Source organism: Nannospalax galili, unplaced genomic scaffold (assembly GCF_000622305.1).
Source record: "Nannospalax galili isolate Female #2095 unplaced genomic scaffold, S.galili_v1.0 scaffold104, whole genome shotgun sequence".
In the NCBI taxonomy this organism is placed as follows: domain Eukaryota; kingdom Metazoa; phylum Chordata; class Mammalia; order Rodentia; family Spalacidae; genus Nannospalax; species Nannospalax galili.
The window spans coordinates 4,629,920-4,642,815 of NW_008353596.1; the positions used below are offsets into that span (position 1 = coordinate 4,629,920).

A 12,896-nucleotide genomic window follows, 5' to 3' on the forward strand; every position below is an offset into this window, starting at 1 on the left:
CCCATACCCCACCCCACATCCCATCTCCCCACATCCCCTACACCCTCCCACACAGTTGTTGTTCCCAAGAGTATACATGATCGCTGCAGGCAAATGTTCCTATCAGTATTTGGGTTGAAGATTCCCCAGGCTCAGCCCATCCAGGTCTCCTGAGCAAAGGCATCAGGACAGTGTGAGCAGTGGAGGGTGGGCACATGCTCAAGTCTGTATCCAGTTCCTCCAATCCCAATACCTCCTGCCTCCCCTACTGAACTATGCTTTGGGCAGAGGAGCCTACTACATGGAATCCCAGCCCCTTTTCATTGGCTATGAAGAACTAGAAGTCAGCTGCAATTTCTTAACACACAGAGCTGGCAGGGCAAGCATCTATGTAACTTCCAGGTCCTGTGTAGCACTGTCCAGTACATAAGTGGGTGGGAGCCCTGACCAGTAAGAGGACTTTCAATAGCTACCCTAGAACCCTCAGCTCAGCTTCCCCAAGTGATCACTCCAGGAGCTAGTCCTGAACTTTGTAGGGACCCTGAACAAATCAAAAGAAGTTGCCTAGGGGCTGGAAAGATGGCTCAGAGTTTAAAAGCACTGGCTGCTCTTGCAAAGGACTTGGGTTGGCTTCCCAGCACTCACACAGCAACTAACAACCTTCTGTAACTCCAGTTCCAGGGTATCTGACATCCTCTTCCAGCCTCTGTGGACACTGTATGGCACAGGTACAGGCATAATACTCACTAAAAAAAAAAAAAAGTTGGGGGCTGAAGAGATGACTCAGCAGTTAAAAGTTGCTCTTGCAGAAGACCCAGGTTCAAATTCCAGCACCCACATAGCTGTTAATAACTATCCATAACTCCAGTACCAGGAGATCCAACACCCTCTTCTGTCCTCCACAGACACTGCACGACATGGGTGTACTTACATGTAGGCAATACACTCATACACATAAAATAAAAATACTTAAAAAAAAAAAAAAAGCTGGACATGGTGGTTCACGCCTTTAATCCCAGCACTTGGGAGGCAGAGGCAGGTGGATCTTTGTGAGTTCGAGGCCAGCCAGGTCTACATAGTGAGTTCCAGGACAGCTGGGGCTACAAGGAGACCCTGTCTCAAAAAGAAAAAAAAGAAGTTTCCCTACATGGAGAATGAACACAAAGATAGGCCTAGGACCAACCCCTGGCTATTTGGGATGAAAGTAGAGTGGACCAGACTAGCCAAAGGCCTGAAGTCACCAGCTATTTCCACAGCAACAACCCTGTCCCCATAGTCCTAGACTTAGCAAAACAGCCCTATAAGCTCCTGGGCCAAGAGCCTCCCAGCCTTCACACCATGGGTCCCTGAAGGGAGGATGCACCCACGCCTCTCCTCAGCCTGCCTCTCCATCCAAAGAACAGCTGACCCTTAAAGCTCCCCCAGATAAAGAGAACCTCAGTGATGTGCAAGGGTGGTAACAGCCAGTTTTCTGAGAAGCAGCCAGTTTTCTGAGAAGCTGCTGGAAGGGTGCTAGTGTCCAAACCAGGAAGCAACAGACTGCGACCCAGCTCCTGCTTCAGACATGTTAGAAGACTAAATCAGCTTGCTGGGGCCCTGAGACAGTGAAACTGGTGCTAGAATCCTGTTATCTGTGGCATATAGAGCAACCAGGAACGGGCTGTTGGAGCCCACTGGAGGCAGCTCTAACCTTTCCACAGTCTGTGGGGACTCAGAACATGGTGGGGGTCCCTAATGCCCACCTCAGCCTTGACCCCTTTCACAACATCTTCCACTGGCATCCTTGCCACCAACCAGCACTAAGATGCACTAGAGACAGAGGAGGTCCCAGGTTCCCTCCAGTCTTGAACATTCTCTTACCCCTGGCCAAGCTTCAGACAAAACACACTGTTGGAAAGCCCAGCCCACCACTTTCAGCCTGTAGTGGGAGCTTCACACCACAAACCAGGAAGTGAGGAGGAGGGGGCAGACATTGCACAATCCCCACACTCAGGCCAGAACATCTGGAGAACGGGATGCTGGCAACCACCCCACCTCCTGAAGTAGGAGCCAGGCTGCCCACCAAACAGAAAGAGCTTGTCATTTACCCAAAGGTGGGTATGAGATAGCTCTCCCAAGTCTCCAGAATGCCCTCTCACTGCCTTCAAGCAATAAGAACCCAACTGAGGCCTCAGTTTCCCTCCTAGATTGGGAAGGGGGGTTATTCCCACAGGAAGGGGGCAGTCATTGTTTGGGCAGAATAGCTGCAGGGGATAAGGAGGAAGGGGGTGGGAACCACATCCAAGCCTGCCTCTTTAGTTCAGATTTATGACACATTGTCCCCCACCCCACTCCCGGAAACAGCACACAGTGCCACAAACAGCTGGATGACTTCCAGCGGGCAGCAAGCATGAGAGGCTGCCCCTCCTTCCCCAGGAAGTCCTGGTTGGGCCCCATGAGGGTGGGACAGCTGAGCCCCAGCCTGGGCCAGAGTTCAGTCCCTGAGTTGGAAAATCAGTTGGGGACCAGGGTCCTGCTGACTAGCCTAGCCTGGGACTAGATGCCTTGTTCATTCAAGAGTCAAAGACAGGGCCTGACCCTCTGTCCTGTCCAGCACCTTCCATCCCACACCCAGTAGCTCTCTGAGACTCAAGGTCAGGGTCACAGAAATCAAACAAAGGTCTGACAAAGGTTTTGACGAGGCAAGGGAAGACTGGATGGTGGGGGGTAAATTGTGCCTGCCAAGAGACCCTGCAGACCCAGAGTGGTAAAGGATGGGGGAGGTTCTGCTGGGTGTGGGGCTGCCACTGTGCTGGGGGAGGGTGGTATAACCTCTCTTCCTTTGACCCTTCCTTCCTCTGGGTCAAGCACTTCCCACTACAATCTGACTTGAAAAAGTTACAGACAGGTGAGTGGCAGGCCTGGGTCCTGGGGAGATATAGACACTAGAGGTGCAGAGCAACTGGAACGCAGCCAGGCCGGTGTTCTCTGCGAGTCCTGCCCTCAGCCTCTGGTGGAGGCTTGCCAGCTCCAGCAGCCTGGCCTAGGGGTAGGCGCTCCTTGCAGCATACCCAGGCTTCAGGGGTTGGGGGGTGGCCCACTGCCTGAGGCAGAGTCCCCACTGCTCCCCTTTCCTTCCTCCGACTGGCTGGGATGAACATGGCCCCAAGGGCAGGGGTCTCCGAATGTGCCAGGCATCCACTTTCTGTGGACTCCACCTTCAAGCTCTTCCTAGGGCTGTGTGGTTGGGGAAGGCGACTTCCAGGACAGGGCCCGGCGCACTCTACAGCACTCACTGCACTCCTGTGGCCCGGCCCAGTCCGTCCCAGCTCAGTCCAGGTGTCTGCCTGGACCATCTTGGGGAGCTGAGGGGCAAGATTCGGCGGCAGTCGGACCACTAGGGCAGAATCAGTGGTCAAGGTGGAGTCCCCAGATCTACCACGACCCTCTCGCAGGCTCACCCCACGCCCGGGCTGCGCCCTTCTGCGCATGCGCCGGCTCCGCCCCCCCCACACCCATCCCGCGCTTCCGGATGCCGAGTAGGTCCCGCAGCGGCGCCTCAAAGGGCGCGCGTGGCGGAGCCCGGATGAAAGCGTCTGTCGATACCCGGGCCCGAAAACCGGTGACCGTGACCCCGCCTGCCGACACCGACCAGCCTCCGTTTCCTGGACGGGCCCGCCAACCGGGGGATGCCGGAGCAGGGTTCCGAGTGGCCGGATATCGTGAGGCCCACCAGAAGCCAGCCTCGGTGAGACGGGGCGCAGCGTCGCGTAGTCTGAGCGCACGGCGAGCTGGCACAGTGGGTCGGGCTGCAGAGACGGTCACGTCAGCATCCATTCCCGGCAGCCTGGCAGCCTCGGTCCAACGTGGACGTCAGCGCCGCAGATAAAAATAATGGGTCTTACCCGGGCGTGGTGGCACACGCCTGTGATTTCCAATACACGGAAAGTAGAAGGATGATCAGGAGTTCAAGGCTAGCCTGGGCTACACGAGACACCGTCTACAGGAAAAAAAGAAAAGATAAAAAGCTTGACTGGGCAGGGAGTCAGAGCCACAGCCGAAGCCCAGCTCAGTCTGAGGGTGGGTCTTGGCCCCAGGTTCACCTGCCCAGCTATCCTTGGCCCTCTCTGTTGTACACAGAACAGCTGAGGATGTGGTCAGATTTCCCTGCAGTTTTCCCTGCTGGGTCTCCACGACCCTTTGATTTCTTGTCCCAATCCTGGTTATTCTGATATCCTGGACGTTAGGGCAGGTGACAGTTGTGGGCCAGCTGGGTTACACCCTGAGCTCTTGGGATGGGGCCAAGCAAATGGTCAGGCCCATGTTCACTCACTTGCATGTCAGGCCTTCTGGGCAACTCTGAGAGGACCCTATGACCTGTCAGGCAGTGCCAGAAAAATCCAGTTTGTTTCTCTGCTAGGCCCTGCCCAGGTTCTGGCTATTTTAAATCCCTGGCCAGGCTTAGGAACAAAGAATAAGGTTCCAGAAACAAATTCAAATGTTTCCATGGGGATCATGTGATAGATGAGAATGAGAAAGTACCAGGCCTTTTGTTTCAGACTGGAACCCACATTCCCTTAGGCCCTACAACCCTAGGTCCCCAAACTGTGTGTCTCCTGTGTGCAGGAAGTGTGAGGGAAGAGTGCCCATGCTGCCAACTCTAGCAGCCCATCATTACTTGGACCACATCCCAAAGCCTGAGGTTATCAGCTCTTAGATCCTGCTTATGCATCATAATGCGCCATCAGTTGGACACCCCATGTTGTAGATGAAGAAACTAAGAGGCAGGTAGATGCTTGATTTTTTTTTTTTTTTTCCATTTGTTACAGCTTTCCCGAAAGATTGGGCCAAAAAAGCAGCGACTGACAGAGCCAGAGCAGCAACAGATCCCACCAGGCACAGGCTGGATGCCTTCCCCTAAAGAGAGACCACCCTCAACCCTGGGTGTTCAGCGCAGCATCTATTTCTCCAGCCCAGAGGGCCACCCTACCCGATTGGGGCCAGAGTTCTTTGACCAGCCAGCAGTCACCCTGGCCCGGGCATTTCTGGGACAGGTAATGTAAGTGCAGATTTGGGTGCCATGAGCCTCAGTGTTTTCACTAGTTCACATCCCTGACTTGGCCTTCCTTATGCTCACATAAGTAGCTGCTTTGCCCATATGGGTCCCTGAATAGTTTAGCTATTGTCTAGGATCACTACAAATAAGGCTATTGATAGTGTTGTACCTGGCACCTGCCCTGCTTTGGCAATGACAAGAGGTATGTTAGCCTTACCCACCTGGGAAATAGGGAATAGTCCATCTGAGTTCCTTAGGACAGGTTACTTTCAAGGACTATCTGGGCTCCAGCATCTGTAAGGAGCCACTTTTGCCTGCTTTGTCACTGAGAGTGCTTTGGCTGGGACCACTGGGCTGCTAGCATGAGAATCACTTTGACAGCCGGCTTCTTTACTGCATGGCTCAGCATCAGTCCTGGCTTCTCAGCAGCCCCCGGGGCTCAGTGTAGGTGTACCAGGCATGTGGATACTGGGAACTGAACCCAGGTCCTCTGCAAGAGCAGCCAGTGCTCTTAACCACCAAGCCATCTCTCTAGTCCTCTCAGGGATGTTTTAAGCTACAAGAGTCAGAGAATCCTTCTAAAAGCACCATGATAATGAACATTTATGATATCACAAAACAACAGATGGTACAGATTCACCTCAGGTTGGGGTCAAGAGCCCAAGGAAGGTCCAGCACCACCAAAATACATCTGCCTTTATTCAGCATTCTGGGCATGTAAGGTCATTCCCTGTCACACCCACTTGAGTCCACACTAGTGAACAAGAGGATGCTCAGCAGAGAAAAGGGTGTTTTAACTTCTGTATCCCTTTAGTCCAAGAAAACAACCTTTTCCATAACTATAATGTAGGAAATGGGTCACAAATTCAGTAAAAGGTTCATTGCAGTGAGTTGCCAAGGCAATTCAGACTATTCTGGGTTGAGAATGTTGCCCACCCCCACACAACACACACAATCCTCCACCAAAAAAGTACAGGAGCTCCCTTCTAGAAGGGCAGCTGGGGCCCCCAGTGTGCCCCTTAGAGACATGGGAACATGTGAGTGTAGTTAGTGAAGGAAACTCCCTCTGACCACCTTAACTCCCAAGGTGTTCATCCCTCTTTGGTGTTTTGGGTTCCTGAAGGGATTTCTATGCTTCTATGACAAGAACTGATCCCTTCTGTTCCTCTACCCTGATCCTGTTACACTGACCCTGAGGCACCATGGGTTTATCTGGGCTCAGATAAAAGTGGCCTCTGGCCAACTGATCTCTCTAGCTTAAGGATGTAAGGTGCTCTGGACATGGCTGGACCCTGAAGCTCTTTTTGTGAGCCCTGGTTGAGTCAGGACTGCTGACTCTTCCCAAGACTATGGTCCAGGCTAGGTAGGCACTGCAAGGTGACTGGTCCTGCAGCTCAAAAGGCCTTAGTACTGGTGGGTATAAGATGAATGTCATCCATTGTGGCTGCTTTGGCAGCCTAGATTGTGAGGCTACCAGAGTCTGGAGTGTCCCCAGAAGCAATGTGGGGGTCCCCTGGGCCAATATCTTCCATACTACCCAGCCTCATGCTGAATATTTATGGCTCTCAAAACAACTCTGTGAGAGGAAGTGGGGAAGCAGAGGCCCCCACAGAGGGAACATAGAGATCTGCCTGTATAGTGAATCCACAAGTGAATCTTGAGGTGGCATCAACTCATGATCTGGACCCTCAGTGAACAAGAGCCATAGTCAGTGGTCAAGCAGGGCTGGTGGCCTTAATTAACAGCAGCATTCAGGCTGTGAGCAGGAAGCAAAAGAACAGGCAGAATGGAAGAGCCAGGTGGCCAGGTCTGGGTGCCTGACACATCCTAAACTGAAGAGAGGTCTAGGTGAGTGGATTCCCATCCCTATAGCCTGAGCAGTCTCACTGCCCACAGGTCCTTGTCCGGCGACTTACTGATGGAACAGAACTCCGTGGGCGCATTGTGGAGACTGAGGCATACTTGGGACCAGAAGATGAAGCTGCTCACTCAAGGGGTGGCCGGCAGACTCCCCGAAACCGTGGCATGTTCATGAAACCTGGGACCCTGTATGTGTACATCATCTATGGCATGTACTTCTGCTTGAATGTCTCCAGCCAAGGTTAGCAGTGCTGAGCTTGGGGGAGCAGAAGGGCTGGCATAGCCCTTCAGCTAGCAGCTGGGGGATTTCCAGGAGGACTGGCATAAACAGGCATTTGAGTAGGGAGATGCCATTGTCCGAGTCCAAGTTGGGGTTTCGGAAGGTCTGGCTGTCTTAAAAGGACAAGGCTGGCTAAATGAGCTGAGGCCCCACAGATTAGAGACCATGAAGCTGACTTGACTTGAGAGCAATCAGATTCTATACCGAGTTCAGAGTGATGCCCATGAGCACTAGGATAGAGCTGCAGCAGGGCAGGGGGTGGGGAAGTGGAAAGCAGGAGTGAGATCGGTTTAGGATAAGCTGGGCTCAGACAAGTGCCTTGCCAAGTGGCCTCTTATGAGGTATGGCTCAGTTATTCTCAGCCAGGAGCATTTCCATCCCCTTAGGGGACATTAGGAAACATTTGGCAACATCTTTGGTTATCAGCTGGTTGGCATCTAGTGGGTAAAGGCAGGGATGCCACTAACAGCTGTATAATGCACAGGATGGACTCCAGAAAACCTTCTGGCCCCAGATATCATTAGAGGAAAGATGCTGGTCTAGTGCTGCTGGGAGAAACCAACTTACCTCTGGGGTCCAGCTCTAGGCATGCTTTGTCCTGGCAAGTTCGCAGCCTTCTGTCCTCAGTGATCCATGCCTGAAGCCCCAGTAGCATCCTGCCAATGCCACTACTAACCAGAAGCAGTTTAGCAGGCCTATCCCAACATCTGTCTGCTGAGCCCTCCCTGTTTGCCCCATGGTGACCAAATATTCTGGGTTTGTTGGTCAAGTACTTGTGATAAAGAGAACGGTGGCTGCCCATAGCAGACAACTGGGGGTGTCCAGTGTAGAGACCTTGGGAGCCGGAGGTGCATGGACCTGTGCCTGCCACAAAGTCGATATTGAGTGAAACTCTGGGTAACTGGACATCAAGAGATGGCAAGAGTCCTCTTGGACAGAACTAACTCTGCTCTCTGGCCTGGCTGAACTAAGGTGTCAGCCAGAAATGGATAATGCTATAGTCTGTAAGGGAGGAGGAACACACATGGGTTCCTAGTGCACGGTGAACAGGTCAAAGGCAAGGTATGACCTATTAACTTTCTGAACATATAACCAAAATGACCCAGGAACATCTAGGTTAGGGACAGAATCCTACAAGGGTGCATGGTCTTGATTAAGGTCATCCAGGTAGAGCAGAGGCCAAGGACATGGATGCTGACAGGCTGGGATAAAGGTTGCAGGGCTGAGCAGAACAGAAGTCAGAATGCCAAGTTAGCGCTGCTGTGCAGCAGAGTTGGGCAAAGACATGAAGACTTGGTGAGAAGAGGTCAGAGGTCTTTGAATAAAGATGGGAAGGAACCAAGATGGTGTGGGGCAATGAGGGGCTAAGCTGTTTCTTCAGCCTATTTACAGATAGCTCTGGGGCTCAGTAATAGTAGGGATCATGTGTCCTGAACTCACAGGGACCTGCTCCTCCCTGAAGTGGCTCAGAGAAGGCACAGAGGGAGCCTCAGGTTGTGAGCTAGGCACAGCATATAAGTGTAAGGAAGTAGACTTTGCAGGCTTTCTTGACCTAGATTGTATCTTAAGTTTATTTGAAAACTGCCTGGTTAAGTGGTATCTGCTCATAGCCCACTGCCTGCTGGCTACAGACTTTTCTGGAAGCATGGCTTCATTCACTGCTGGATCAGCCCTGGGTGCTAATATAAACCTTGACTCCCGGGTGGCTGGACAGGGAGGCCATGAGCATGTAAGTGAGTTAGAATACATGATCCAGTAAGCAACCTTACTGGAGTGTCAAGGGTACCCACTGTTCACAGCTGGGAATCCTAAGGTCCTTCCCAGACATATAGAGTAGGGGAAATCCTCTTGGTGGGCTCCTGGGAGTATCAGTTTGCTATTTGTGGCCTCTGAAGTAGCCTAGAGGTTAGGGAGCACTAGGCCAAAGGAGACCCCAAAGAAAGTAAACAGGACTTTGGCTGCACCTCCTGCTGCTGTGGTTGTGGGGGTATTAATGGTCTTTCCATCGAGTTATGGGACTCTCACAGTATCACTGGTAGCTCCCAGTTTGGCCAAAAGGGATGCTGAGTGGATATGGCAGATGGGGATCCATGAAGCCTAGCTAGGAAATCTGGACAAGTCTGAGGCTGTTTCCTAGCAGAGTCACAAACACCCCTCCTGGGGGTGCTGGCTCTATAGGGCTTCCTGTGGCAGTCTCATAGCTGCTACCAGTTAAGACCTGGGGACGCTAGAGAGGGTGCTGATGCCCAACACTCCCCACACTAGTTAGACATACTTAGTTCTGGCTGTGGTGGAGGTCTCGCTGTCAGTATTGCCTGGTGGAAGCTTCTCAAGGCACTTAAAGGTTTGGCCATCTTGTAGATGCAGTAGGGAAGGGGGAGGCTGAGGGATCTGGCTGCAAAGAATGCAGGTTTACAAATGAAGGAACACAGCAGCACTACCTCTGCAACATTGGATATGCACAGAAGCAGGGGGAGTAGGAGGTCGGAGAGGCTCCATTTCCAAGTTGTCTTGTCTGTCCTACAGGGGATGGGGCTTGTGTCCTGCTTCGAGCACTAGAGCCCATGGAGGGTCTGGAGACCATGCGACAGCTTCGCAGCACCCTCCGGAAAAGCAGTGTTGGCCGTGCCCTCAAGGACCGTGAGCTCTGTAATGGTCCCTCAAAGCTGTGCCAGGCCCTAGCCATTGACAAAAGCTTTGACCAGCGAGACCTGACTCAGGATGAGGCTGTGTGGCTGGAGTGTGGCAGCCATACAGGGCTGGGGCCCAGTGAGCTAGCTGTGGTGACAGCAGCCCGAGTGGGCATTGGCTATGCAGGGGAGTGGACCCAGAAGCCCCTGCGCTTCTATATCCAGGGTAGCCCGTGGGTTAGTGTAACAGATAGAGTAGCTGAGCAAACAGCCTGCTCTGACAAGCTTTTTAATTGTTTAAACACAGAATAAATATCTTGTTTGTAGGGAATTATCCATGTCTCAGCCAGATCTCTCCAGCAAATATGCACATGTAACTAGCTCTTCCTCCAGGCTAGGAGGCCAGGGCACCCAGTATGGGAAGAATCATCAATGTGCAAACATAAAACCAGGGCAGGGATCCTAGGCAGTGGGTTGAACTATCCCTTAGTATAGGATGTGCTCAGGTGACAGGGATGCACTAGCCCAGCTGGGCCAGCCTAGGCCTCTATACCTGAAATGATCAGTATACCATCTTGGTAACATTGGGGTAACAGCTTGGCAGAGCCTGATAGTCTAGGCTTTTGCAGGGTTGTGGTGAAAGCTGGGCCAGGTGCTTAGACCTTATATACTAACTGCTACCAGAGAAGCAAGAATAAGTTAGTGTTCTGTCCACATTCTTCAGGGTAGCCAACATAAGGAGCAGGTTGGAAAGGGGTTCAGAAAGACAGCCCCTGAGGGTATAAAGGGCATGGCTTTACACACAAGTCCTGGAAGGCCTTCTCCAACTCAGTGATGTTAAGGTACTGTAAGGACCAGATTGAAGAGTAAAACTGGTAGGGCTGGAAAGGTGGCTCTGCAGTTAAGAGTGCTTCCTGCTCTTCATGAGGACCTGTGTTCAGTTCCCAGCCCCCATGACAGGCAGCTCATAACTGAAACTCTAGTTCTAAGGGATCTGACACCCTCTCCTAAGCTTCTACAAGCACTTGGATATATGTGGCGGATACACAGATACACACACATAAATAAAAATCTTTAAAAAAAAAAAAAAAAAAGATTGGTGGCATACTCCTGTAACCTCAGCACTTGGAAGGCAGAGACAGGAATATCAGTTCAAAGTCATACTTGGCTACATAGCAAATCCTGAGGCCTGGGCTTCAGTAGATCATGTCTCAAAAAAAAAAAAAAAAAAAAAAAAAAGACCCTTAGACGGGGCCTGCTCCTTAGATTAGATGCTACTGACCAGACTTAGAGCAAGAAAGAACAGGGGCTCTGTGGGCCTTCATTCAGGCTGAGGCTACCTATACATACAATGCCAGGCCTCAGGAATAAAGCTCAGACCAGGCAGGAGCTCTGGGGTTGGGAGAGGCTAGTGCCCATTTACACACCCAGCACGCTGCCTGGGCTCATGTGAGCAGTGCCTGGAAGACAGCAATGACAGGGTCCTCATGGGTGGTCACCACCAGCACACTGCGGAACTTGTCGAAGAGCATGAGCAGCTGGGAGCGCCGAGTATTCTCATTGTACATGATCTCCTCCAGGTGATGGTGGCCACGGAAGTAGTGAAGGAGCCTGGAGGGGATAGGACAGCATGAGTCTAGCCCAAGGCTAGCACTACCAAGGCCTCTAACAGCCATTGGCGAGTGGATCTGCTTTGTGACCTACCCTCAACCCACAGGAGCAGACAAACATCCTGGACCTAGAAGTGAGTCCATGAGGAAGCACAGCTGTGAAAACCCAGAGCCACCTAATCATGCATCCTGATGTGGGGAGAGAGTGCTAAAGGCTTCTTTCTATGCTCCTATGGAATAGAGTTCAGTCCCTGCTCCAGGGAGCTTTCCTCAGATAAAGCCAGCACAAAAGCCAGGGCACAGGTAAAGGCTGGATCAGTACTTGGAAAAGTTACTGGTGGTCCTCCAAGGGCCTGCAATGTAGTTTGGGTTTTTTTGTTTGTGTTTTTGGTCTTTTTGAGATAGGGTCTCCCTGTAGCTCCAGCTGTCCTGGAACTCACTATGTAGACCAGGCTGGCCTTGAACTCACAGAGATCTGCCTGCCTCTGCCTCCCGAGTGCTGGGATTAAAGGCGTGCACCACCACGCTCAGCTATAGTTTGTTTTTTAATTTTATGTATATGTGTATTTTGCCTGTGTGTATATAAGTACACCACATGTATGCAATGCTGAAAGAGGCCAGAAAGGGTGTCAGATCTCATGGAACTGGAGTTATGGACAGTTTTTAGTCACATGGGTGCTGGGAATCGAATTCAGAGGTCCTCTTAACCTCTAAACTATCTCTCCAGACCCCTGCAATGTGGTTCTAAGCACACTCAAGGCTGACAACCTAACCTCTCCCATAACACTATGCCCCTACAACACCTAAGTCTGGGTGGAGATGGCAGGCATAAGGCTGCTATGATATACCTATGAAATCAGGGATCCTGATTTACCCCCAGGGCCAAGAATCGTGGACAGATTCCCGCCAAACCCAACATAGGTCAGAATTTGAGAGTGCTACCTTTCAAGCAGTGACAAGAAACATCCAGAAGTACCGGGTAGGCTGCCCACTAGATCTAGGGGCTTGGCCAAAGCCTGCATTCTCTGCACCTGGACAGTAACTCCTGTGCTGCATATATTAGTACCAGGTAGGGACCCAGTGTTTGAGACACCACCTCACCATGAGCTATGGCCAGTGGTTTTATATATGTAGTTGTATGGGGTATATCAGTGCCCCTTTCCACTTTGTCCAGACCCCAGAATTGGCCCTGCCCTACCCAGCCACCTGCTCCCTACCTGGCAAACATGCGGAGGTCCTCAGGGTTTTGGGCTGCAGGCACATTAAGGATGGCTGCCCGCTCATGCTCTGAGAGGCTGGCCAGCAAGTTCTCAGTCATCCTCTTGTTAAGTGGAGAGTCCCCGCTGGGAAGCAGCTCTGCACTGGAGTTGTCCATGCTGGGGCTGGTGAGGGTCATGTCATCACTGCTGGCTGTGAGTGGGAACAGGCTAGGGTGGGTTCCAGTGTGCCAAGATAGCATCGAGGGCAGTGGCAACATCGAGACCCAGAGGTCACTGCCATAC

General features: G+C 51.9%; 2 protein-coding genes across 4 annotated transcripts in view; one reads left to right on the forward strand and one right to left on the reverse strand.

Annotated features, from left to right (window-relative positions):
- The first annotated feature begins 3,456 nt into the window (after positions 1 to 3,456).
- Mpg (N-methylpurine DNA glycosylase) lies at positions 3,457 to 10,118 on the forward strand. Its single transcript, XM_008850787.3, has 4 exons — positions 3,457 to 3,706; positions 4,788 to 5,012; positions 6,911 to 7,115; positions 9,681 to 10,118. Exons 1-4 carry the CDS (start codon positions 3,491 to 3,493, stop codon positions 10,094 to 10,096), a joined length of 1,062 nt encoding a protein of 353 aa, XP_008849009.1. The 5' UTR covers positions 3,457 to 3,490; the 3' UTR covers positions 10,097 to 10,118.
- Positions 10,058 to 12,896, reverse strand: part of Nprl3 (NPR3 like, GATOR1 complex subunit) — a 45,720-nt gene continuing 42,881 nt past the window's right edge. For 2 of the 3 annotated variants that reach the window (XM_008850788.3, XM_029554848.1), the window contains 2 exons: positions 12,612 to 12,804; positions 10,058 to 11,395 (listed from right to left, as the gene is read on the reverse strand). In XM_008850788.3, the coding sequence (XP_008849010.1) occupies positions 11,230 to 11,395; positions 12,612 to 12,804 (359 nt within the window). In that variant the 3' untranslated portion in view covers positions 10,058 to 11,229. The remainder of the gene's footprint in view (positions 11,396 to 12,611; positions 12,805 to 12,896) is intronic. The other variant, XM_008850789.3, reaches the window with a different exon arrangement.

What these genes read in the sequence shown, in the direction of transcription:
- Mpg (XM_008850787.3), top strand. Translation starts at nt 3,491, where the DNA reads ATGCCGAGTAGGTCCCGCAGCGGCGCCTCAAAGGGCGCGCGTGGCGGA. An exon ending in CCCACCAGAAGCCAGCCTCG is followed by an intron (nt 3,707 to 4,787) that starts GTGAGACGGGGC and finishes CATTTGTTACAG; the next exon opens with CTTTCCCGAAAGATTGGGCC. An exon ending in CCCGGGCATTTCTGGGACAG is followed by an intron (nt 5,013 to 6,910) that starts GTAATGTAAGTG and finishes CACTGCCCACAG; the next exon opens with GTCCTTGTCCGGCGACTTAC.